The sequence below is a fragment of the Zalophus californianus genome, chromosome 17 (genome assembly GCF_009762305.2).
Source record: "Zalophus californianus isolate mZalCal1 chromosome 17, mZalCal1.pri.v2, whole genome shotgun sequence".
Classification (NCBI taxonomy): Eukaryota; Metazoa; Chordata; class Mammalia; order Carnivora; family Otariidae; genus Zalophus; species Zalophus californianus.
Genome location: NC_045611.1, coordinates 14,018,992 through 14,043,661, shown reverse-complemented (window position 1 = coordinate 14,043,661; position 24,670 = coordinate 14,018,992). Strand labels below are relative to the sequence as shown.

General features: G+C 37.4%; 1 protein-coding gene across 2 annotated transcripts in view; it reads left to right on the top strand.

Annotated features, from left to right (window-relative positions):
- Nucleotides 1–24,670, top strand: part of AP1G1 (adaptor related protein complex 1 subunit gamma 1) — a 76,761-nt gene that overhangs the window by 2,093 nt on the left and 49,998 nt on the right. The window contains exon 2 of one of the 2 annotated variants that reach the window (XM_027618054.2): nucleotides 21,538–21,741. In XM_027618054.2, coding sequence (XP_027473855.1) covers nucleotides 21,541–21,741 — 201 coding nt within the window. In that variant the 5' untranslated portion in view covers nucleotides 21,538–21,540. Of the gene's footprint in view, nucleotides 1–21,519; nucleotides 21,742–24,670 lie in introns of those variants that run through there. The other variant, XM_027618053.2, reaches the window with a different exon arrangement.

The following is a 24,670-nucleotide window of genomic DNA, read 5'->3' as shown; positions in this document are numbered from 1 at the left end:
GAACATCTATGGAATGCTTACTCATTTACTAAGTATCCTCTTGTAGTTGTTACTGAAATGTTCCATTTCTGAGTTACACTTTTTTAAAACAAGGTTATTGGAAGAGCTATCAGATAGGTGTTAAATAACTCCATTCGTTTCGTGGTATAATGTATTGGTAGTTAAACGTCATTCATTCTTAGGTAGTTTGCATTCAGTTGGAGAGTGTCCTTTTGCCTTACAAATTACAAGCACAATGCTGTTTAGTGCACTGTTGATCACATACTTGAATGTCTACTATGTTTAAGGTTGTGGGATTATACTTGAAAGAAACATTATTGTTTAGGAAACTTGAGTTCATTTTCATGTGGGAGCAGTTGCTTGTTCTTTGATCTGTTTCACTTTTACCAGTTCTAGATTTGAGAGTGAATTTTATTTTTTCAGTGAACTCTACCCCTAACTTGGGGCTCGAACTCAAAACCCTGAGATCAGGAGTTGAATGGTCTACCAACTGGACCAGCCAGGTGCCCCTTGATAGTGAATTTTAGAATGAAACTGTAAAGTATAAAAATTGTCAGCAATACCTGATATTTCACACCCCTATTTATTTTAAAAAGTAGTCTTGAAATTAGTGATGTACAAAAACAAAAGTCTAAGTTTTTTGTGATTTATTTGAGAGAGAGAGTGAGAGAGTGTGCACAGGAGAAAAAGCTCTGGAGCAGGTGGGAGGGTCAGAGGGAGAGAGAGTCTCAAGCAGTCTCTGCCCTGAGCGTGGAGCCCCTCTTGGGGCTCGATTTCACCACCCTGAGATCACGACCTGAGCTAAAACCAAGAGTTGGATCCTCAACCAATTGTGCCACACAGGCGCCCCCAAGTTTTTTGTGATTTATTTTTATTTTTATTTTTTTAAGATTTTATTTATTTATTTGAGAGAGAGAGTACGAGAGTGAGAGCACAAGCCGGGGGAGCAGCAGCAGGAGAGGGAGAAGCGGACTCCCCACAGAGCAGGGAGCCTGATGTGGGGCTCTATCTCAGGACCCTGAGCCACCCAGGTGCCCCCAGGTTTTTTGTGATTTATAAAAACTATATGTATTGAGAAAGTTGAATAAGTATTTTCCAAAAGATTATTTTTAATTAAAAAAAATGAATTAGACTACATACCAAAACAGATTTTCGAAATGCTTAATCCCCTTATTTGCGTTTGATGAGGATTTAAAAATTTTGTGTCTAAAGCAGGACTTAATTGATAGCAAAACTTTAAAACTCTTACTTAGACTTAGCTTCCAAGAATCTAAAACTATTATTTTACCTTTCTGTAAACTGCAACTACTTGTTTCGCTAATTTTGGTCCTTAAAGTTCGTTCATTCTCAGCTTTATGAATTGTTTTCAGTTTTTGATTTTGACGTCTTCATCCCTTTGTTACTTTTATTCAGTTCATTTCATGCAGGATAAGATTTAAAGTAACAACTAATTTTAAAATTAAGAAAACATACAGATTTATCTAAGCTCTCATATTTCTTGGCTTATAGGTTTTTAAAATTGTATCTGTGTCAAAAAGTATTAGGATTTTTATTTAGAAAATTTTATATCCTTGAAGACATTCTTCTATCTTGAAAATACATGTAATGTTGTTTGGTTTTTTTTTTTTTTTCCCCTTCACTGAAGGAGTAACACAAAACACTTAATTTGGCATGAGTTGGTTACTAGAACAATCCCTTGTCAAAGTTTGAAGGGCCCAGAAGTGGGGGAAAAAAAAAAAACAAACTCACTTGCCAAACTTGTTGAGTCAGCATTAACTAACAGTTTTGTATAAAGAGGGCAAGGTTTAAGGTAATATGATTGAAACGAGAAATGCTTTTCCTTTTTTTTTTTTTTAAAGATTTTATTTATTTATTTGAGAGAGAGAATGAGAGATAGAGAGTACGAGAGGGGAAGAGGGTCAGAGGGAGAAGCAGACTCCCTGCTGAGCAGGGAGCCCGATGCGGAGCCCAATGCGGGACCCGATCCCGGGACTCCAGGATCATGACCTGAGCCGAAGGCAGTCGCTTAACCAACTGAGCCACCCAGGCGCCCCGAGAAATGCTTTTTCAATAGGTACTTGGAAGTTTTGTTTTGTTTTTTGGCTTAGACAATTGGAGAGAGAAAATAAGTTAAAAATGTCAGTGAAAAATAGGTTTCAAAGGAAAAAAATCATAGTTTTTTAAAAGCTGTTGAAAATATATGTGACCTTTGTACTTTATAAATAACTAAAGACATCTTAAAGGCAAGTAGTTTTTACTCCCTTTCTCTGTTGTTACAGTGCAACAGTCACAGTGTAACCTGATAGGCAGTTGCTTTGCTCACTCCTGCTTTCTTGTGTTTTACTGAGCATCCTGGGCTTCTCAGCTTGTTTGGCCTTGAGGTTAATGTTACGGATTTTTGGGAAGAGCAAATATGAGAAAGACATGATCTTAGATCCTTGGGATTGTAAAATATTTGCACTCCCCTCACAAACCTTTGGGTTAAAAATGAGACTGATATAGAATAGATGATGTACACTATTGGGTTAAAAGATCTAACTTTAGTAAATGGTCATATAGTTGTACAACTCAAAGTAAAAGGAATTCCATTAGTGTTTTTACAGCTGATTTTAGTGAAGCTGTTTACTAACCCTCACTATTGGGAAATTATTCCGTTTGAAGCTGAAGAAAAGGAAGGGAAGTTAATTTTTTAAAATTTCTTTTTAAAGTCTGCACAAAGGATTTGGTTCCCTTCCCACTTTTTGATATTTTTGAAAACATGATCCTTTTAGAATATGGTGAAAACATTGGTTTGAGATGAATGCAGAAACTAAGTGAAAGTAATATTTTTGTAGATACTAGGTTTTGGGTATAAGTTATTGAAGGTAAGCTGTTGTGAGAAGAGCTTCTTTTTCTAATAGTACTCTGGATATGTGAGGTTTTTAAAATGTGTGTTTGTCTGGCAGAGACAGAAAGTTGGGCTTTATGTTTTCTTTAGAAACATTCCATGATGAAAGCTTAGTAAATGTGTTCGTTATTTAAGAAAGTAGAATGAGGGAAGTAGCTTACTAGCATTTGGTTGTATTATTTTTATTTACACATACTGAACTTTATTTTTAAACTTCTTTTCCCAAGATTTTATTTATTTATTTGACAGAGAGAGCGAGCGAGCGAGAGCACAAGCAGGGGGAGCTGCAGGCAGAGGGAGAGGGAGAAGCAGGCTCCTCACAGAACAGGGAGCCTGATGTGGGGCTTGATCCCAGGACCCTGGGCCCACGACTGAACCAAAGGCAGAGGCTTAACGGACTGAGCCACCCAGGCGCCCGTATTTTTAAACTTTTAAAAGTAAGCTCTACACCCAGTGTGGGGCTTGATCAAACTCAGCGACCCCAAGATCAAGAGTTGCATGCTCTATGGACTGAGCCAACCAGGCGCCCCTACACACACAACTTTTTTTTTTTTTTTTACTGTTCCTTGAATACTTCATGTTCTTTCATTTTCTTTGTACTTGTTCAACCTATACCTAGAATGCTTTTCTTTTCTCCCTTCTACCTAGTGAAGGTGTTCTTCCTTCCTCTCCACCCCCAGGCAAAGGGGTGTAGCACTTTCTTTAAAGTACTTGAATTGTCTACCTTTCCTTGAGCTTTCAGAGGACAAGAACTACCTAATTTATGACATCCATAGTATATAGCACAGTGGCTGGCCCTTAGTAGGTACTCCACGGAATAGGTATTATGAATGAAAATAATATGGAAAAATTGTTCAGATACTCAGATATATGGTAATTGGTTGATGCCAGAGCCAAAAGCAGTCAGGGTCCTGAGTTATGAGAAGCTACTGCCGGTCATTTACTGTGACCTGTAAAGTTGATGTCAGTGAAGTTTATTTTCAGATTTAGAAAACATATACAAAACCTTGTATCTGTGTCCTTGAAAATATTATTTAGATGTTTAATTTTGAAATTGGCATTCTTTTCTCTTTGTGATTTACTCAAACTCTTTTGCAAAAGTTTCAAGTGGCAGGAAAGGAACCCACTCTTCCCCATCTTCTTTCTTTTGAATACCTAATAGGTAATTCATTTTGCTAAAGGAACTGATAGTAAGTTGAGAACTTCAGTCTTTTCCCCCAAATGGAAATGTGTTGATGCAGTTCAGTGATTTGTTACTATCTCTCTCTTGTTTGAATAATACACTTTTATAGTGCTAAGAGATTTTTTTAAATCTATCTTTTTAATTTACAAAATAATAGGTGTCCATTATAATAAATGAAAAAAATCTAAAAACATATTTAAAGCTATTTCCCTCAATCTCTTCATTGTTATTCCCCAGCTATTTTACCAGATTATGGGTATATTTCAGTATTTCTCTCCATGCTTGGTCAGGTGTTGTATATAGTAACCTAAATGTGTGCATTTATAAGGATTCTTTATTTTTATAAAAGGGGGATCATACTTAATATATTACTCTGTAATAAGCTTTTCTTAACACATCCTGGTTAGAAAATGTAATTCAGTCTTGTTTTTTAAACATCCCTGTTATGTCTCAAAGCCTGAATGTATACCATACATAACTTATTCAGTTCTTTTTTTAAAAATGTATTTATTTATTGTTAGAGTGGGGGTGGGGGGGAGGGGCGGGGGAAGGAATCCTTAAGCCGACTCCCAGCTGAGTGCAGAGCCCATTGCGGAGCTTGATCCCAAGACTCTGAGATCATGATCTAAGCTGAAATCAGAGTCCGACACTTAACCTATTGAGCCACCCAGGCACCCCATTCAGTTATTTTCTTAAAGACATTCAAGTTGTTTCTAGATTTTGTTAATACAAACAGTGATACAGTAAACATCCTTGTACACGTCACCTTATTTGCTGCTACTTTTATTTCTACAGACTAGATTCTCCAAGGTGGGATTTCTGGGTGAAAGGAAATATACTTTAAATGTTTTTATTGCCAGATTATTCTCTAAGGAGGTTGTCATTTCCACCTCCACTAGCAGTGGGTTTTCTATATCTTCACATCATTAGATGTATAAATAATTTAATTTTTACTGGCCTGCCGGATGATGAATCCTATTTCAGTTTGTCTTAATTTTCTTGGCCGTTATTGGAGCTAGCCTCTTTTGATATGTTTTATTGCTGTTTGGATTTCCTTTATGAGAATTTTCTGTTCCTGTCCTTGGTTCATTTTTCTTTTAAGTTGTTTTTCCTCCTCTTTTTTTTTTTATCTTGTAGGAACACCTTGTGGTATATTAGTTCTTTGTTGTATGACACATGTATTCATCTGGAATTAACTTTTTTTTTTAAAGATTTTATTTATTCATTTGACAGCGGTACAGAGAGCACAGGTAGGCAGAGTGGCAGGCAGAGGGAGAGGGAGAAGGAGAAGCAGGCTCCCCACTGAGCAGGGAGCCCAGTGCGGGGCCGGATTCCAGGACCCTGGGATCATGACCTGAGCTGAAGGCAGATGCCTAACCGAATGAGCCACCCAGGCGCCCCTGGAATTAACTTTTATAGGGTAAGAAGCAGTGGGTCTTACATGGTTTTCCTTTGTATAGAGAGCCAACTACATGAGGATTAAACTATCCTTTTCTCAGTGAATTAAATGCCATCTTTTTTTTTCAAGATTTTATTTATTTGAGAGGGAGAGAGAGCAAGAGCATGCACGCAGGGGAAGAGGCAGCAGGAGAGGGACAGACAGACTCCCCACCGAGCAGGGAGCCTGACGTGGGGCTCGATCACAGGACCCTGAGATCATGACCTGAGCCGAAGGCAGACGCCCAACCGAATGAGCCACCCAGGCGCCCCAATTAAATGCCATCTTATATGTTATGTTCTCATATATGTTTGCTCTATTTCTGGTTCTTTTTTTCTCTTTACTATTATTTTACTTTTTTGAGTGTAATGATTTTGTGAAAAGTTACACTCTCTTAAGAAAAGCTCCTTTCGGGGCACCTGAGTGGCACAGTTGGTTAAGCATCGGACTCTTGGTTTCGGCTCAGGTCATGATCTTAGGGTCATGAGATCAAGCCCCACATCAGCTCTGTGCTCAGTGCGGAGTCTGCTTGATATTCTCTCCCCTGTACCCCTCACGCTCGTGCTCTCTCTCTCTCTAAAATAATTAAATCTTTAAAAAAAAAATCTCCTATCACTGTACTTTTTCTTAACTATTCTTGAACATTTATTTTTACATCTGTTGATTGAAAATAATTCTGTTGGGTTCAGTAAACCTCACAAAAGCCCACTGTTTGGAATTGCGTCATATTCATTTATTAATTTTGAGAGGACTGACATTTTTAATGACCTAAAATTTTCCTTATAATGAATTTCCATTTGTTCAGGTCCTGTTTCAGTTTTAGGTTCTTCAATAAAGGTTTCATAGATGTGATAGTCTTCATGTAGTTTTTACGCCTTTCTTGCTAAATTTGTTCCTAGGCATTTTATAGTTTTTGATACTATTGTCAATAGACTTTTCCTCCTCTATTTCTTTTTTCTCTCTTTCTTTCTTTTTTTTTTTTTTAAGAGAGGGAGAGAGAATCTTACACGGACTCCATGCCCAGTGCAGAGGCTGACATGGGGCTCAATCTCACGACCCTGAGATCATGACCTGATCCGAAATCAATAGTTGGACACTTAACCAACTGAGCTACCCAGGTGCCCTTTCCCCCTCTATTTTTAACTGGTGTTAGAAACATGGGTTAAAAATGGATCTTTACTTTCCTGTGGACCAGATGCCCCTCCCCTCCTTTCTTGGTATCCAGAATTAATAGAACTTGGATTTATGAAGACTATGCTAGGAAAACTTTGTTATCTTAGTATGAAATCACTTTCTAATAAACTTTCAAATGTCCTCCTGTAGAAAAATGCCTTTAGATAAATGTGACTCTGTCCTTTCAGGATGAATGCTGTCTTGTTATTTTGAAAGTTCACAGTTTTCCTTTCTAATCCATTGTTATGATTTTTATTTTGAATTTTCGAAGCAAGATTTATTGCTCAAATAAATGTTCATTATTTAAAAGATAGCAGAAAATATAGAGAAGCTAAGGCATGTGTATTTATACAAGGCACAGTCCATCTCTAACATTTATTAAAACCTTTGGGGCATAGCTTTAAAAACAGAATTTTTGTTTTGAGAATTTTGTGGCAATTCTTGATATTTGTGGGCTCCTTAGGACGTTTTTTTACTAATACAGGGTTGAGAGTAGAAAATTGCTTTTCACCAGTGTCAAATTAGATATTAATCGTGTTTATCATTATTTATTTGGCTTTTTATTTATTTTTATTTTTATTTTTAATTTTTTAAATTTTTTTATTATTTGGCTTTTTTAAAAAAAAGATTTATTTAGAGAGAGAGTACATGAGGGCAGGAGGGGCAGAGGAAGAAGAGGATTCTCCAAGCAAACTCTCTCCTCTGAGTGTGGAGCCTGATGCGGGGCTAGATCCCAGGACCCTGAGATCATGAGCTGAGCCAAAATTAAGAATAGCCCTTTCCTTGTGAGGAGGAATTTGGGAGACAAGATACTTGGAAAGATGATTGATAGTTACAAAGTTGCATTATGAGCCGGAAGCCAGAGCATATAAAGTTGAATGGTCTTGAATGTTTCATCATTCTAGGCCCTGGTAAAACCCCATGAAAGAATTATCCCTGTCCCACAATGGTGTTTACCTCTGCTGTGACCAATATACTTATCCCCAGATATAGTCTCTCTTATTCAAACAGTGATGTACTAACACTGCTCTCCCTTTTTCTTCACTCTGTAGAACATTTCCCTTCTATAAGCACACTTCTTCATACAGGGGAGATACATGAGCAGTGCTTCCCCCTCCCTACCCCCCAATACTCAAAGCAATCCACAGAAACACAAAGAGGGTGAAAAGAACCCAGCTAAGTCAGATTAATGACAGTTGGTATCTATAAGAGATATTGGAAAGTAAAAGTCTGATCAAAGCTTAATACTGTATCAGTTTGGTATAAGCTTTCTTACTGCTTTGGTCATAGTGTTTTCTAAGTTGTAAATGCATTAAAGCAATTCAGATATCATATGCAGTAAAAATCTGAAATAGGGGGAGCGTAATCTAAAAATATGGCCATGTGGAGAGGGGCCCCTGGGTGGCTCAGTGAAGCCTCTGTCCGACTCAGTTTTGGCTGAGGTCATGATCTCAGGGTCGTGAGATCAAGCCCTGCACCAGACTGTGCTTAGCAAGGAGTCTGCTTGTCCCTCTCCTCCTCTCTCATATAAATAAACAAACAAACAAACAAACCTTAAAAAAATAAAAGCACTATTGTTATTAATTTGAAAAAAAAAGGCTATGTGGAGAATGTGGGGGAGAGAGCGCAGTAACTGCTTTTGGAGGGTTTTGCCTAGTGTTAACTTAGGTCCCTTGAGTGTTCTTAGCCATACTTAAATCTGTGACTGGATGTTATAGGGTAATCACTGGCAGAGTTAATTGAAATCTGATTTCTTGAATCTTTTCTCATTGTTTAGCAAGAAAGACTTTAAGTACGGTTTTTGTGTTGGATAGAAAAGGAGGTAATTTTACTATTGAGAAATTGCTTTTAATTTAGGTTTTATTTATTTAAAGATTTTATTTATTTATTTATTTGAGAGAGAGAGAGAGAGCGAGAGCAGGAGCACAAGCAGGGGAGAGGCAGAGGGAGAAGCAGGCTCTCCGCTGAGCAGGGAGCCCGATGCGGAACTCGATCCCAGGACCCTGGGATCATGACCTGAGCCGAAGGCAGACGCTTAACCGACTGAGCCACCCAGGCGCCCCTAGGATTTTTTAGATTAGAGCTCACATAGCTTCAGGTTTGGGGGAAGAAAGCCCCAGCTTTTTGGTTATATGTTCTTAGCTGGGCTGTCAGTGGTTCAGAGGTTACAGCCAGGTAGTATGAGCTGAGAAGTAGAAAGTAAGTTAACTGAACAGGGTAGAAGAGAGGACTGCACGGAGTCCTGACGCCTTCCCGTGGTTGTTGGTAAGTAGCCAGTGCACCTTTACTTTGTTTTGGAAAGGACAAGGGCATTTTCTTTACCTAAAGCTCTTCTAGCATTTAGAATTCATTTAAATATAGTATTTCTCAAGTTCCTATTCTTAGGGAAGGGGAGTACACTAACAAGGATCTGGCCTCTAGGAGCTTATAGTTGAGTGGGAAAAGTACACATTTCAAAGGAAAAAAAGGTAATCATGGCTTGAGGTTAGTATTGCAGTATGAGGAAAATCTTTATTAATTAAAGAGATTTGTGTGGTGCCTGGGTAGCTCAGTAGGGTGGTTGGGTGTCTGTCTTCGGCTTGGGTCCTGGTCCCCGCACCCTGGGATCAAGCCCTGCGTCCTTCTTCTGCCCCCACCCCCTGACTCGTGTGCATGTGTGCTCTCTCTTTCAAATAAATAAATAAAATCTTTTTAAAAAATATCAAAGAGATTTGTGGAGATTTTGGAAAATAACCATTTTCTCCATTTTGGAATAAATTTTAGGAGAATTGGAACATACTCATTGGTTTTTTGTCTTTTATGTTTTTTTCCTATAGTAAACATTCATAATTTTGGTTATTTTTTGGGTATATCAAGTAATTTAGCTTAAGCTCCAAAACCTAATTTTGTTTACATTTTGGATAGAAACATTTGAAATGAAATTCATACTTGCTATGTTCTCCTTATTTTTCAACATTTTTATTTTATTTTTTTTTGAGAGAGAGAGTGTGCAGGGGGGGCGGTGAGGGGAGAGGGGCAGAAGGAGAGGGAAACAGAGAATCCCAAGCAGGTTTCACGCTCAGCACAGAGTCCGACACAGGGCTCAATCTCACAACCTTGAGATCATAACCTGAGTCAAAATCAAGAGTCAGATGCTTAGGGGCACCTGGGTGGCTCAGTTGGTTACGTGCCTTCGGCTCAGGTTATGATCCCCTGGTCCTGGGATCGAGCCCCATATTGGGCTCCCTGCTCAGCGGGGAGCCTGCTTCTCTCTCTCCCTCTGCTGCTCCCCCTGCTTGTGTTCTCTTGCTGTCTCTCTCTTTCTCTCTCAAATAAAATCTTTAAAAAAGAAAAAGAAGAAAAAAAGTCAAACGCTTAACTGACTGAGCCACCCAGGCACCCCTCAATTATTTATCAAATAGCCACTAATGAAATAAATACATTTATCTGCAGTTTCTGTATCTTAACAAGTTAGAGTTTTAATTTTTCTGTGTTCCTACCCTAGGAAGTATTTTAGGACAAAAAAGGACATTTTATTTTTACAAAGTGTACCAGCTATGTAAAAATAAAACAGATGGACACATGGGCATTGAATACAACTATTGAAATACTAAATGTAAATAGATATAAAAGGAGAAATAGACAGAAACACAATTATACTGGTAGACTTTATTTTTTTAATTAAATTTTTTATTTAAGATTTTATGTACTTATTAGGATGAGGGAGCAAGCATGGCCAGGTTGGGGGAGAGGCAGAGGGAGAGGGACATACAGAATCCCTGCTGAGCTGAGCAGGGAGCCAGGCGCGGGCTCAATCCCAGGACACTGAGATCATGACCCAAGACGAAGACAGATACATAATTGACTGAGCCACCCAGGAATCCCTTAATTAAAAAAAAAAAAAAAGATTTATTTATTTTAGACAGATTGTGAGTGGGGATGGGTTGAGGGGCAGAGGGAGAAGCAGGCTTCCCACTGAGCAGGGAGCCTGATGGGGGGCTTGATCCCAGGACCTTCTAGAGCTGAAGGCAGGCGTTTAACTGACTAAGCCACTCAGGCACCCCTATAGTGGTAGACTTTAACGTATCTTTCTCAGTCTTGAATGGGTCAAGTAGTTAAATTAGTAAGAGCAGACAGTATCTGAACTGTACTATATAATTTTTGGAATTTGATTATTCCACAGGCATAATTTTTTTCATGTAATTGTCATCTTAGTTTTAAAAAACAGCTTTATTGAGGTATAAACAATATTTAATGTCTGTAATTGGATTATAAATGCATTATGGATTGAATTATAAATTATATACATAAATGCACTAATATACATATTTAATGGATATAATTTGATGTTAGGATACAATTTTATATTAAGGTTTTCTATCCTCTGCATTAAACATTAAATGTTGATGTTATTGAACCATTTATTGATAAATCAGGGTCTTATAAAAACCAATTATGGTACTCCTTGTTATTTAACACTCTTAAGACTTTAGGGGGAGTTGAATGCTTTTTGCTAGTACACTGAATAGGCTCAGATGACTATGCTGTGTGTGTGTGTGTGTGTGTGTGTGTGTGTGTGTGTGTATTTAAGATAAAGTCTTTAATTTTGAATTTGTAAAAAAAATGATAAATTAAGGTAATTATTATGGAACTCAAAGGCTGAGATTTATCAGTGATTTGATCTTTTTCTTTGATTAATCATTTAAAAATTTTTATAGGTTAAAAATCTGTGATTTAAAGGGCACAAACTTTTTAAAAATTGTGGTAAAAATGCAAGCAGATTTCTACTCTTGACAAATTTTCAGTTGCACAATACTGTATTGTTATCTGTAGGCATAGCAAATTTGTAGAATTTATTAATCTTGCTACTGTGCTGTTTGGATACTTGTTTCTGCTATGTATAGGTTTTGTTTACATTTCTGGCTACTGTTGTTTCTTCCCTTACTGTTAGATGACACTTTGACCACCATCAGTATTCTTCCCTAAAACAGCCTCTGCCTCCTGGTTCCCACCCTCCTCTATATCCCCTCCAGTGTTCTAATTTGTAAATTAGAGCGTGCAAATAGAGTAAAGTAGATGTTTTAGTATGTTGATGTGATGCTGTCTGTATTGCTGCATGAGGTTATAAACATGTGTTTTGAGTTCTCATCTATGTTCTGTTTAGCTGAGTCATCACTATACACCATATTCATGCTTTATTTTTAAAAACATGGTAGCTTGTTATTACTAATAATAGATTGTTTAAGTTGTATTTTAAGGAATCTTGTGGTTTTTGAGAATTTTGAAAGGCAAGTAAAATTTCTTGAAAAGTAGGGAAATTCTTTTTTATTTTATTTTTTTAAAGATTTTATTTATTTGAGAGAGAGAATGAGAGAGAGAGCATGAGGGGGGGAGGGTCAGAGGGAGAAGCAGACTCCCTGCTGAGCAGGGACCTGATGCGGGACTGGAACTTGAGACCCCAGGATCATGACCTGAGCCGAAGGCAGTCGCTTAACCAACTGAGCCACCCAGGTGCCCTGAAAAGTAAGGAAATTCTCAACATTGTAATAAGGGCAAGTAGGTTGTGTTTCTAGATTATGAGGTCTACAGTATTCACTACATAGATTAGATGTATTTGAATTTAACTTTTATTTATTTTATTTTTTTTAAGATTTTATTTGTCATCAGAGCACGAGCAGGGGGAGCAGTAGGCAGAGGGAGGAGCAGGCTCCCTGCTGAGCAAGGAGCCTGATGAAGGACCCTGGAATCATGACCTGAGCTAAAGGCAGATGCTTAACCCACTGAGCCACCCAGCCATCTCTGAATTTAATTTTTTAATATGAAGCATTTCAGACATAAAACATATGGAGAATAATGATAAATATTCATTTACCCACTACCTAGTCTCAGAAATAAAGCATCACCAATATAGCTGAAGCCTCCTGTGTATTCTGTTCCTCATCATATTCCCCTCTCCCAGATGTGCCACTTTGTTGATCTTTATGTTTCACATGCATGTTCTTATTCTCTTACTGCATTTTTGTATCTCTAAAGAATAGGTTCTTTTATACATTTTAAATCTTTATAAAATATTAGTACTGTATCTTTTTGTAACTTATTTTTGCTTAGAATTAATTTATTCGAGGATGGTTTATATAGCCAACCATTATGACCAACTTTTGTTTAGTGCATACTATGTGCGTGGCACTGTGCTAAGAATTTTACATGTATTCTCATTTAATTCTGTAACAGTTGTTTGAGGTAGGTACTCTCCCCATTTTATAGATAAGGACATTGAAGCTCTGGAATGTTAAGTCATTTGCTCAGGACACACAGCTGATAAGTGGTAGAGCTAGGGTAAAAATCAGGTAATTTCACTCCAGGGTCATCATTTTAAACAATGGTTAGGGTCGTTGGATGAGGGTAAGTCTCCACAATCCTTTATATCAGTTTCTGAAATTAAACAAAAACCCAGAAGTTCTTCATAATTCTTTCGGTGTTAAAATCTGACGTGACCAGACATGAAGATGTATTTATTTTTTCTCATTTGGTGTGAGTGAATATTCATATATGGTGCTGCAGAAATACTGTTTGATAATGGAACTGCTGCCCCAGACATAGTAGGCGAGTTATGACCTGTAATATATGCTCTGCATTGCCTTTCTAAAATTCAGAAAAAAAGTTTTGTTCTTAAAAGTTTTGGATGAGAAATTGTGGGCTGGTACTGTGCTGTAGATCTCTTTCTACATGGGATTTTGGAGTTGTTGGGCTGATCAAGAAGGCACTTAATTTTGCAAAAGAAAATTTTTCTAAATATATTGAATTAGTTTGGCCATGTGACACACTTTAGCTTACCATAAATATAATTTTCTGTTCCGTCACTGGTCAGCAAAAGCAGTTCTTGCTTAAAAAAACAAAAACACAAAAACAACCCCCCCAACCCAAACAGTTCTTGCTGCTTTTTTATATTGCTGGAATTGTAAAAAAAATCTGTTTTCCTCACTGGACTTTTGAGTTCTTAAGGGTAGAATCATGACCTTGGCAGTCACCAGCATTTATTGCAATGCCTGACATAGAGAAGGCTCAGCAAATACTTGTTTAAAGAGTAGTTGGCAACTTTTTGGTATGTTTCCCTATTACTTAGATCATTTATGGGATAGTGTGACGAATTGAATAAGGAGGGAAAAAGAAGAGATGCATGAAGCTAACTTCTGATTACATATTTTTTACATTCTCCCTGCCCCCTTTGAAATGAATATAAATGATGCTTATGTTGATATCATTTATGATACTGTTTTCTCTGTTAACTGTAGTTAATGGGTGCTGAACTCTTAAACTTTTTTTTTCATTTTCTTGATTAAAAACTTTGATCCTGCTGCTTTCTGAATTCAGGATTCTCAAAACTTAATGCTCATTTTTATTTATTTTTAAAAATTTTATTTATTTGACAGAGAGCTAGAGAGCACAAGTAGGCAGAGCAGCAGACAGAGGGAGAGGGAGAAGCAGGCTCTCCGCTGAGCAGGGAGCCAGATATGGGGCTCAATTCCAGGACCCTGGGATCATGACCTGAGCCGAAGGCAGATGCTTACCTGACTGAGCCACCCAGGCGCCCCTTAATGCCCATTTTTAAAAAAGTGGGTTTAACTGCTGTGTTTTGAGAGGTTTTTTTTTTTTTTTTAAGATTTTATTTATTTATTTGACAGAGAGAGGTAGCGAGAGCAGGAACACAAGCAGGGGGAGTGGGAAAGGGAGAAGGCTTCCCGCTGAGCAGGGAGCCTGATGTGGGGCTCAATCCCAGGACCCTGGGATCATGACCTCAGCTGAAGGCAGATGCTTAAGGACTGAGACACCCAGGCGCTTAATTATCATTTTAATGTTTGTGGTGATATCCCCTTTTCACTACTAATACTGGTGATTTGTGTTATTTCTCTTTTATCATCTAGCCAGAGGTTTATCAATTTTACTAGTCTTCTCAAAGAACCGGCTTTTGGTTTCGTTGACTTGACCTAATGTCTGTTTTTAATTTCATTGATTTCTATTTTTATTTGCTTTTTTCTGCTTCTCTTGGATTTATTTTTCTCTTTTTCTAGTTTCTTAAATGGAAGCTTAGATTGCTTGAGATGTTTCTGCTGTTCTGACACAAGAATTTAATGCTGTTCATTTCCCATTAAGCACTACCTGTCTACCACAAATTTTACTGTGTGTTTATGTTTTTGTTCAGTTCCATATATTTACTAATGTCCCTTGATATTTCCTCTTTCACCAATGGATTATTTGGGAATGTATTAATTTTCAAGTCCATGGAGAATTTTCCAGTTAGCTTTCTGTTACTCATTTTTAGTTTAATTCTATTAATGGTCAGACTGTACCTTATTTTATATGATTTCCATTCATTTATTAACTTTTTTTTTTAATGACCCAGGAAATGGTCTATTTTGGTGAATGTTCTGTATGCAGTTGAAAAGAATGTATATTCTGCTGTTGTCGCTTGAGGTATTCCATAACTGTTGGTTAGATCCAGTCAGTTGATGATGGCATTCAGGTCTTTTATATCTTTGCTGATACTCTGTAATTTTTAAAAAATATTTTATTTCTTTATTTGACAGAGAGAGAGACATAGCGAGAGCAGGAACACAAGCAGGGGAAGTGGGAGAGGGAGAAGCAGGCTTCCCGCCGAGCGGGGAGCCTGATGCAGAGGGCCTGATGCGGGGCTCGATCCCAAGATCCCGAGATTATGACCTGAGCCAAAGGCAGATGCTTAACGACTGAGCCACCCAGGAGCCCCTGACACTCTGTAATTTTATCATTTACTTAGGGGGCATGTTGAAGTCTCTATAATTGGGATATCTTTGATACCTGTCAATTTTTGATTCATGTATTTTTTAACTCTATTGTTATATACATTTGCAGTTAGGATTGTTTTATTTTCTTGGTGAATTCACTTTTTTAAAAAAATATTTTATTTATTTATTTGACAGAGAGAGCAAGAGAGGGGACACAAGCAGGGGGAGTGGGAGAGGGAGAAGCAGGCTTCTGGCTGAGCAGGGAGCCTGATGTAGGGCTCAATCCTAGGACCCCGGGATCATGACCAGAGCCGAAGGCAGATGCTCAACGACTGAGCCACCCACGTGCCCCTGAATTCACTCTTTTATCATGCAGTGGGAGAATAGAGTGATTTACTCCATGCTCTTGTACAACTCCTCTGGTCAGAGAGAAGAGTTCCCTTTCCCCAGTTTTTAGATGCCTGCCTGCCTGTTCATTGCTGTTCTGCCACAGCCACCACCATTGCAATGTTGCTAGAGGCAGGGGTGGAGGGAAGGGAAAAATAAAAAGTCAAAAGAGAGAATTTCTCCCATCCTTCTTTTCTGGCTTCCTGGACCAGAGAGAGAGGGTTTTCCTTAGAGCTCCTTCTCTGTACTCAGTAAGAACTTCGGGTTTTGGGTTGCCATTGGGTCCAGGCTGGGCAATACTGGAGGAAAAAGGATAACCTCTTGCCATTTTGTTGGAACTTCAGATTCTCTCTTTCTTGAATCTGCTGTCAATTACTTTTCAGAGTCTTTGGGTAGCTGTGGTATGCATTTTATCCAGGATTTATAGTTATGGTCAGAGGGAGAGACAGGCATCTCCGTGGAGTGTGTTTACTCCATCTTCCCTGGAACTAGAACTTTTTGTTTAGTTTTTTTTTTTAATTTTTTATTGTTATGATAATCACCATATATTACATCATTAGTTTTTGATGTAGTGTTCCATGATTCATTGTTTGTGCATAACACCCAGTGCTCCGTCCAGAATGTGCCCTCTTTAATACCCATCACCAGGCTAACCCATCCCCCTACCCTCCTCCCCTCTAGAACCCTCAGTTTGTTTTTCAGAGTCCATCATCTCTCATGGTTTCTCTCCCCCTCTGACTTACTCCCCTTCATTCTTCCTCTCCTGTTATCTTCTTTTTCTTTTTTCTTAAAATATGTTGCGTTATTTGTTTCAGAAGTACAGATCTGTGATTCAACAGTCTTGCACAATTTACAGCGCTCACCGTAGCACATACCCTCCCCAATGTCTATCACCCAGCCACCCCATCCCTCCCACCCACAACCACTCCAGTAACACTCAGTTTGTTTCCTGAGATTAAGAATTCCTCATATCAGTGAGGTCATATTATACATGTCTTTCTCTGATTGACTTATTTCACTAAGCATAACACCCTCCAGTTCCATCTATGTCGTTGCAAATGGCAAGATCTCATTCCTTTTGATGGCTGCATAATATTCCATTGTGTCTTTTTGTTTAGTTTTGAACTTAGAATGAATTTTGAAATATACTAAGTTCTTTATTCTGTAAATTAACCTTTTCATTCATGCCTAAGAGATTTCCTTGTGATAAAAAAAAAGAAGTAGAAGTAGGTTGTCACAGCCAACAAAAAAAAATTACTGCTTTCTCTAGAGATAGCCTGGTGCTGGAGAAAGAGTGCTGATTGGGGGAATCACACGATGTGAGTCAGGCTAGTAATTAATTCTTTGACCTTGTACAAGGTAGTTAACAGCCTGGGTCCTTAATTTCCTCCATAAAAAGCTAGTGGCATAAACTGTATGTCTGTGATTCTGTGGCTGAGCTGAGAAATGGCTCCAGGTAACTTGTTTGTTGTCTCTCAGCTGGCTTAAACTCTTGTGATTTTTTTCCCCCCTGTTGGACTAAATGTTTTGGAAATAGATTTAGGCTTTTTCTAATAGTCTTATTTGCTTTATAGAATTATTGAGGCCTTCGTAGAGAAAAGTTATTTTCCAGCAGAGTATTACTAATTGACCTTGATTTTTTTTTTAGTTGCCTTAGTCGTCTTTTGTTCCCCACACACCAAATTTGGGTTAATGATAAATAAGATTCTTTTTTTTTTTTTTAAATCTTTATTTAGGTAATCTCTACACCCAGTGTGTGTAGAGAACTCACAACTCTGAGATCAGGAGTCGCATGATCCTCCCGTTGAGCCAGCCAGGCACCCCAAATAAGATTCTTTTTTTTTCTCTTAAAGATGTATTTATTTATTTGAGAGAGAGAGAGAGCGAGTGAACACATGTGCATGAGCAGGGTAAGAGGCAGAGGGAGAAGAATATCCAAGCAGACTCATGCTAAGCACGGACCCTTGACTTGGGGCTGGATTGTGATCATGAGCCATGAGGTCAGGACCTGAGCCAAAACCAAGTTGGATGCTTAACCAACTGAGCTACCCAGGTGCCCCTACTTATGAAAAATTTTAAAGACTTAAATGCTTTATTGAAACTTTTTGACTTTTAAAAAGCTTTTGATTATGAAAATTTCTAATATACATAAAAATAGAGAATAATACAATGTAACTTCATATACTTATGCCTTCAGCAGCGTTCAGCATTTTGCCCATTTTCTTTCATTTTTTTCCCCCTCCTCAATACTTTTTCCCCTGGAGTATTTTGAAGCAAATCCTAGCAGTCATATAATTTTAAATGTAAAGATAATGTTCATTTTTCAGGTATTGAGCAGAACTCTGGCCTTGGAGTTCTAATCCTTGGAGTTCAGGTGCTGGCTCTGTCACTTACCACCTTTGTGATCTTAAGTGCGTAATTGCTCTGAGATGAAGTTTCTTCATGGGCAAAGCAGGGATAATGATCTCTGCCCTTCAGAATGGGTTGGAACAAATGAAATAATGAAGACAGTGCTATGTACAAATGTTTAAACACTAGGCCCACAGTATTTCTATTAAAAAGTAACAAAATATTATACAGGTAGCTTTATATAGTTTAGTACATGTGATCTTAAGAGGGCCACAGGGAGGAAAATACCAATACCTAGAGAACTTTTCAAAAAAATTCCTGATATACTCTCCCTACCTTGAGGAATGATGCTGTAGTGAACTAATGGGACTGGAATATCTTCCTGGTTTGTGTGATCAGAACAACTTTGAGAATTATTGGTTTAAGGATTCCACAGCGTGTATGTGCTGAAGATGATTGATATTTTTATCTAATTTTTATCATTTTTCTTAACATTGAGGTATAATATACATACAATAAAATGCACTTGTAAGTGTTCAGTTCGATGAATTTTGAGAGGTGTATATACCCATCATAAACATTTCTGTCACCCCAGAAGGTTTCCTTGCATCCCAGTTGATTCCCATCCCCACCCTCAACCCCAGGCAATCATTGGTCTCTTTAGCATCACTATAGATTAGCCTAGAGTTTCATATAAGTGAAATCATACAGTGTGTACTTTCTTGTTCCTGCTTCTTTTGCTCAGCATGTTTTTGAGACTTTTCATGTTAACGTTGGTTCTGTTTTATTCTGAGAAGTATTCATTTATGTGGGTATACCATTATTATTCACCAGTTTATGGACATTTGAGTTGTTCCTAGTTTTTAGTAATTATAAATGAAGCTTCTATGAACATTTGTGTACAAGTCTTGGTGAGAACGTGTATTTTCATTGCTTTTTGGTGTATCCTGAGTGGATTTGCTGAATCCTATACTAAGTATATATTTAATTTTATAAAAAATTGCCAAACTTTTCCAAAGTAGTTGAACCATTCCATTTGCATTCCATGAGTCGTCTATGAAAAGTTGAGCACTGGGTGTTATATGTAACTAATGAATCGTTGAACACTACATCAAAAACTAATGATGTACTACTATATGCTGGCTAACTGAACATAATATAAAAAAAAAAAAAGTTTTACATCCCTGCCAACACTTGGTATGGCCAGTCTTTTAAATTTTAGCCATTCTAATGGTGTAGGGTGATATCTTATAGTTTTCATTTGCATTTCCCTGCAGACTAATGACATTAAGCATGTTTTCATGTGTTTATGGCCATTCATATTTCTTCTTTGAGAAGTGTCTATTCAAATCTTTTACTCATTTTTAAATAAGGTGTCTTACTATTGAGTTGTAAAATTATATATTTTGAATACATATCCTTTTTAAGATAGGAATTTTATTTCTTTTCCTCTGTGGCTTGCCTTATTTTCATCTTTTGCAAAACAAAAGTAACTTTTTGTCAAGTTTATTATTTCTTTCATATTTTGTGCTTGTTATATATGAAATCTCTGCTTAACCTAAGTTCCGAAAGATTTTCTCTTACGTTTTCTAATGGAAGATTTTTTAGTTTTGGCTTTATGGTTTAGAGCTATGACCCATGTTGAATTAATTTTTGTATATTATGTGAGGTTAGGATCCAAGCTTAATTTTTTCTCCATATAGATTCCGAGTTGTGCCAGCACCATTTGTTGAAGGAATACCCTTTCTCTTATGGACTAACCTTAGCCTCTCTGTTGCAAATCAGTTGAGCTTATTTGTATGGGTCTATTCCTAAACTTTCTATTTTGCTCCATTATTCTCTGAGTCTACTCTTAAATTCATTTCCACATTGTCCTAATTACTGTAGCTTTATAGTATTTCTTCAAATTAGGTAGTGCAATTTCTCCAACTTTTTTTTTTTTTTGTTTTGTCTGTTATAGGTCCTTTATTACTGTTATTAATTTTAAAAATATGAGAATATGACTCCAGTAGTCTTTTTTAAATTTTATTTTATTATGTTATGTTAACCACCATGCATTACATCATTAGTTTTTGATATAGTGCTCCATGATTCATTGTTTGCATATAACACCCAGTGCTCCATTCAATACGTGCCCTCTAGGGGCGCCTGGGTGGCTCAGTCGTTAAGCGCCTGCCTTCGGCTCAGGTCATGATCCCAGGCTCCTGGGATCGAGCCCCGCATCGGGCTCCCTGCTCCTCGGGAAGCCTGCTTCTCCCTTTCCCACTCCCCCTGCTTATGTTCCCTCTCTCGCTGTGTCTCTCTCTGTCAAATAAATAAATAAAAATCTTTAAAAAAAAAAATACGTGCTCTCTTTAACACCCATCACCAGGCTACCCCATCCCTCCACCCCCCTCCCCTCTAGAACCCTCAGTTTGTGTCTCAGAGTCCATAGTCTCTCATGGTTCATCTCCCCCTCCGATTTCCCCCTCTTCATTTTTCCCTTCCTACTATCTTTTTTTTTTTTTAACATATAATGTATTATTTGTTTCAGAGGTACAGGTCTGATTCATCAGTCTTACACAATTCACAGCACTCACCATAGCACATACCCTCTCCAGGGTCTTATCCTCTAACCTGTAGTCGTTTTTTTGTTTTTTTTTTTTTTTAAGATTTTATTTATTTGACAGAGAGAGACACAGCGAGAGAGGAAACACAAGCAGAGGGAGTGTGAGAGGGAGAAGCAGGCTTCCCGTGGAGCAGGAAGCCCGATGTGGGCCTCGATCCCAGGACCCTGGGATCATGACCTGAGCGGAAGGCAGACGCTTAACGACTGAGCCACCCAGGCGCCCCTCTAACCTGTAGTCTTATCCTCTAAGATTGGTTTATTATTTATTCCTCATCACAATTTTCAAAGAGTATCCAGTGTACTGAGATGATTATTGTTTCTTGGGAAAGTGTTTAAATATGGTAATTGGTCTTGTAATCTCTCATTTTGAGTTGAACTTTATGATCATATTCAATATTCATCTGATAATTTGTTATATTAACAGTTGAGCAGAAAATACTTCTCTAAGGTTAGGCATAGACCTTTTCTTAATTACTTTAAGGATTGACTAGAGATTTGAGTTTGTTCCTAAGATATTTGATAATAATGATGTATTTTACATATTGGTATATTCTGTGTCTTATCTTAATTTAATACTTAACACTTTTGTTTGTATTCTTTCCAGAAATTTACTGAGTTGAATTTGTATGTAATAGCTTTGCTGAAGCTTTGTATCATTGGATTTAGCAAATCTTGAATTCTTAAAAATTAGAAATTGTTGTAGGAAGTTGTGTGAATGGTTTTGGTAGTAAAAAACGTGAACATTTTTATTTAATGTCTTCCCATATCCAGAGGATGCCAGCCCCCATCAGATTGCGGGAGCTGATCCGGACCATCCGGACAGCCCGAACCCAAGCCGAAGAACGAGAAATGATCCAGAAAGAATGTGCTGCAATCCGATCATCTTTTAGAGAAGAAGACAATACATACCGGTGTCGGAATGTGGCAAAATTACTATATATGCACATGCTGGGCTACCCTGCTCACTTTGGACAGGTAGGCTGGGCTGAGACCACATCTAGCAAGGGTACTCTTGTTTGAATGTAGCTCAGGGAGGGTCAGTCAGTCTTTTCCTGTCAGGAAAGACAGGATACTTTTGATAGTCATGTAGTCTGATCATTGTGAAACTGAGGGTAGAATTGAGAAAGTTGCAGACCTGGAAGGGCATGATATTGCTGTCAGTTGTGCTTACCATTGGGAATCTTATGTGGATTAGAGTATGTTTTGATGGTGACAACTAGCTTACTTAAAGATTGACCAGGATTAACCAGTATATTGTGATTGGTCTGTCAGAGGGGCTGGACTATAATGAATACTTAAGAAATGTTTGCTAAATGTTTCCTTAATTATATTCTGTATGCACGATGATATAAGGAGGAACACTCAGAACAGATGTTCTTAAGTAAAAGAAATTAAGTGGTTGCCACATAATGGCGTTTATCGATTTTGTTGTAATTACCTAATTACTTGATTGCTATAGCCACTATACAGGTCTGTCTCCTGATTTTCTCCTACACACAAATGCATATTATTAGATATGGCCAGTTTAAACTCTGAGAATGATATTCTTGGTGATAAGTGCTTTCTTCTTTCCATGTTTATACGTGATAAGGGGGATTGAGTCACAGAGAAGGGTATAGTGGGTTGTTTTTTTAATTCTTATTAATGCTATTAAATTTTATCTCCCTTAAGAATTGTATTATATGCTAAATAGTCTTTTTAAGGAAAAGACTGCAAAACTGAAAGAATGTGCAACATCAGGAGAAAAATACCACCCATGTTTCCATTTTTCAAAGATAACTATTGTTAATGTTTTGATAGATTTAATTTATCCATGTTTATCTTTTGTTCAGCTCAGTAACTCCAGTGAAGGAGGTCCCCCCCACCTCTGAGTTAAAACAGTAATGGTTTTGAATCCTATGAGAATGACTTGGGTTAGTTTTATGCTTATCTTGGGGCTGGGAATGAGGTCACTTTCTCTAGAAATATGTGACTGAGAGTGGGAGAGCATTAACTTCCCAAAGGAAAATTGAGGTGTTAATATCAGGGGGATGAGGACCAGGTACTAGGCAAACAAAAGCAGCAGCTGTCTCCTCTGAATAAAACATGTTATATGCTTTTACCACATCAAAAAGCGATCCAGGTGGTTATACATTTAGTGCATGTCATAGTATAAAGCAAATAGATGTCCATACATTTTTGTTGGCTGATTTTAAGTAGACACATTTAGGTTAGATTTACAAAAATCTGATCTGTTGGGTTTTAAAAGATAATCAAGGGTGGAGGGGGGAGACTTAATTCCTACACTCAGAAATGACCACCATTAACATCATGGAGTTAAAGGAGTTCTTTAAAGACCAACTGTTGAATTTAAAATCATACGATAGATTTAAGACTGATGATATTTCATTTTGTGAAAGAGCACTCTCTACATTTCTAAGAGTCATTACTATGTTTAAATAAAATATGCTTTCCAACTTTACTAGATGGCATTTTTTGGGTGTTCTGGAATTTAATTATTTGATAAAACATTTAATTCTTAGGTGGAAAGTGTTAATATTCAAGGAAACTGTATTAAAATTGCGGTACCAAAGACAAGACTTTTCTGAATGGGAATAGCAATCATAATGTTAAGTCCCTTCATCTGTTTCCTCTGTTTGAATAAGTCAGGGCCCTATCCAAGCAGTAATTTGGTACCTTGCCCATCAGAATTTCCTTTATAATGTACCCATAAAAAGATTCCTATCTAGGTTCTCTCGCCTGCATGTATGAATCACAGTACCATTTTCATTTAATTATGTGTAAAAACAGCTGCCGTTTATTGCATTTTATTAGACTTGTTAGACTTATGCTGTTCATTATGATAGCCAGTAGCTGCGTAGCCACTGGTCTCTTGAAATGTGGCTAGTTCAGCTGAGGTGAATATTAAAGGAAAATAAATTTTTGGTGGGTATTTGATGCAGTTACTGGAAAACTTTTAAATGTTTTAGACAACTTGGGTATGTGAATCCACTTTATCAATTGTAAATTTTCTGAGATCTAAATACAGTTAAAATATTTCTGATGGATATGTAGTATACAAATTGAGATGTGCTGTAAGTGTTAATAATACTGTATTTAGAAGCCTTAGTACAAAAGAAAGTTGTAAAATATCTAATAATTTTTGTGTTGATTATATGTTGAAATGATATTTTAGATATATTGGGTTAAATAAAATCTATTATTCAAACTAATTTCACCTGTTTCTTTTTACTTTTTACTGCAGTATCTAGCATGATGCTGTTCAATAGAAATAAAAATACGAGCCAGGTGTATAATTTAAAAATTTCTAGTAGCAGGTAGAGGGAGAAGCAGGCTCCCCGCCGAGCAAGAAGCCTGATGCAGGACTGGATCCCAGGAACCTGGGGTCATGACCTGAGGCTTAACTGACTGAGCCACCCAGGGGTGTCCCGATCCTTAAGCTTTCTTTTCTCAGTTTCCTTATCTGTAAAATGGGGACAATCTTCATACTACTGTATGGGGTTATTATGAAGATGAGTAAATGTTAAACATTTATGTTTTGCACATAAAAAACTCAAATACTACTTTACCATTTCCTCAAGGACAGCAAAACATTTAAAAAAAAATCACTGAATTCTAAAATAGATTTTCATTTATGTACGTATGTATGTATGTAATCTCTGTACCCAACGGGGGCTCAAACTCACGACCCCAAAATCAAGAGTTTTCATGCTCTTCCAACTGAACCAGCCAGGTACCCCTAAAATAGATTTTCTTATGTGGGTCTTTTATCTAGGAGTCTCTTAGTAATGTAAAAGACTGTATCCTCAACATTTTTACAACAAAAGCCATGATAAATTTCTTGTAGGGTTTATAACCTTTCATGTGTCTGGCTTAAACATGACCCAGAAATAAAGTTGAGTAA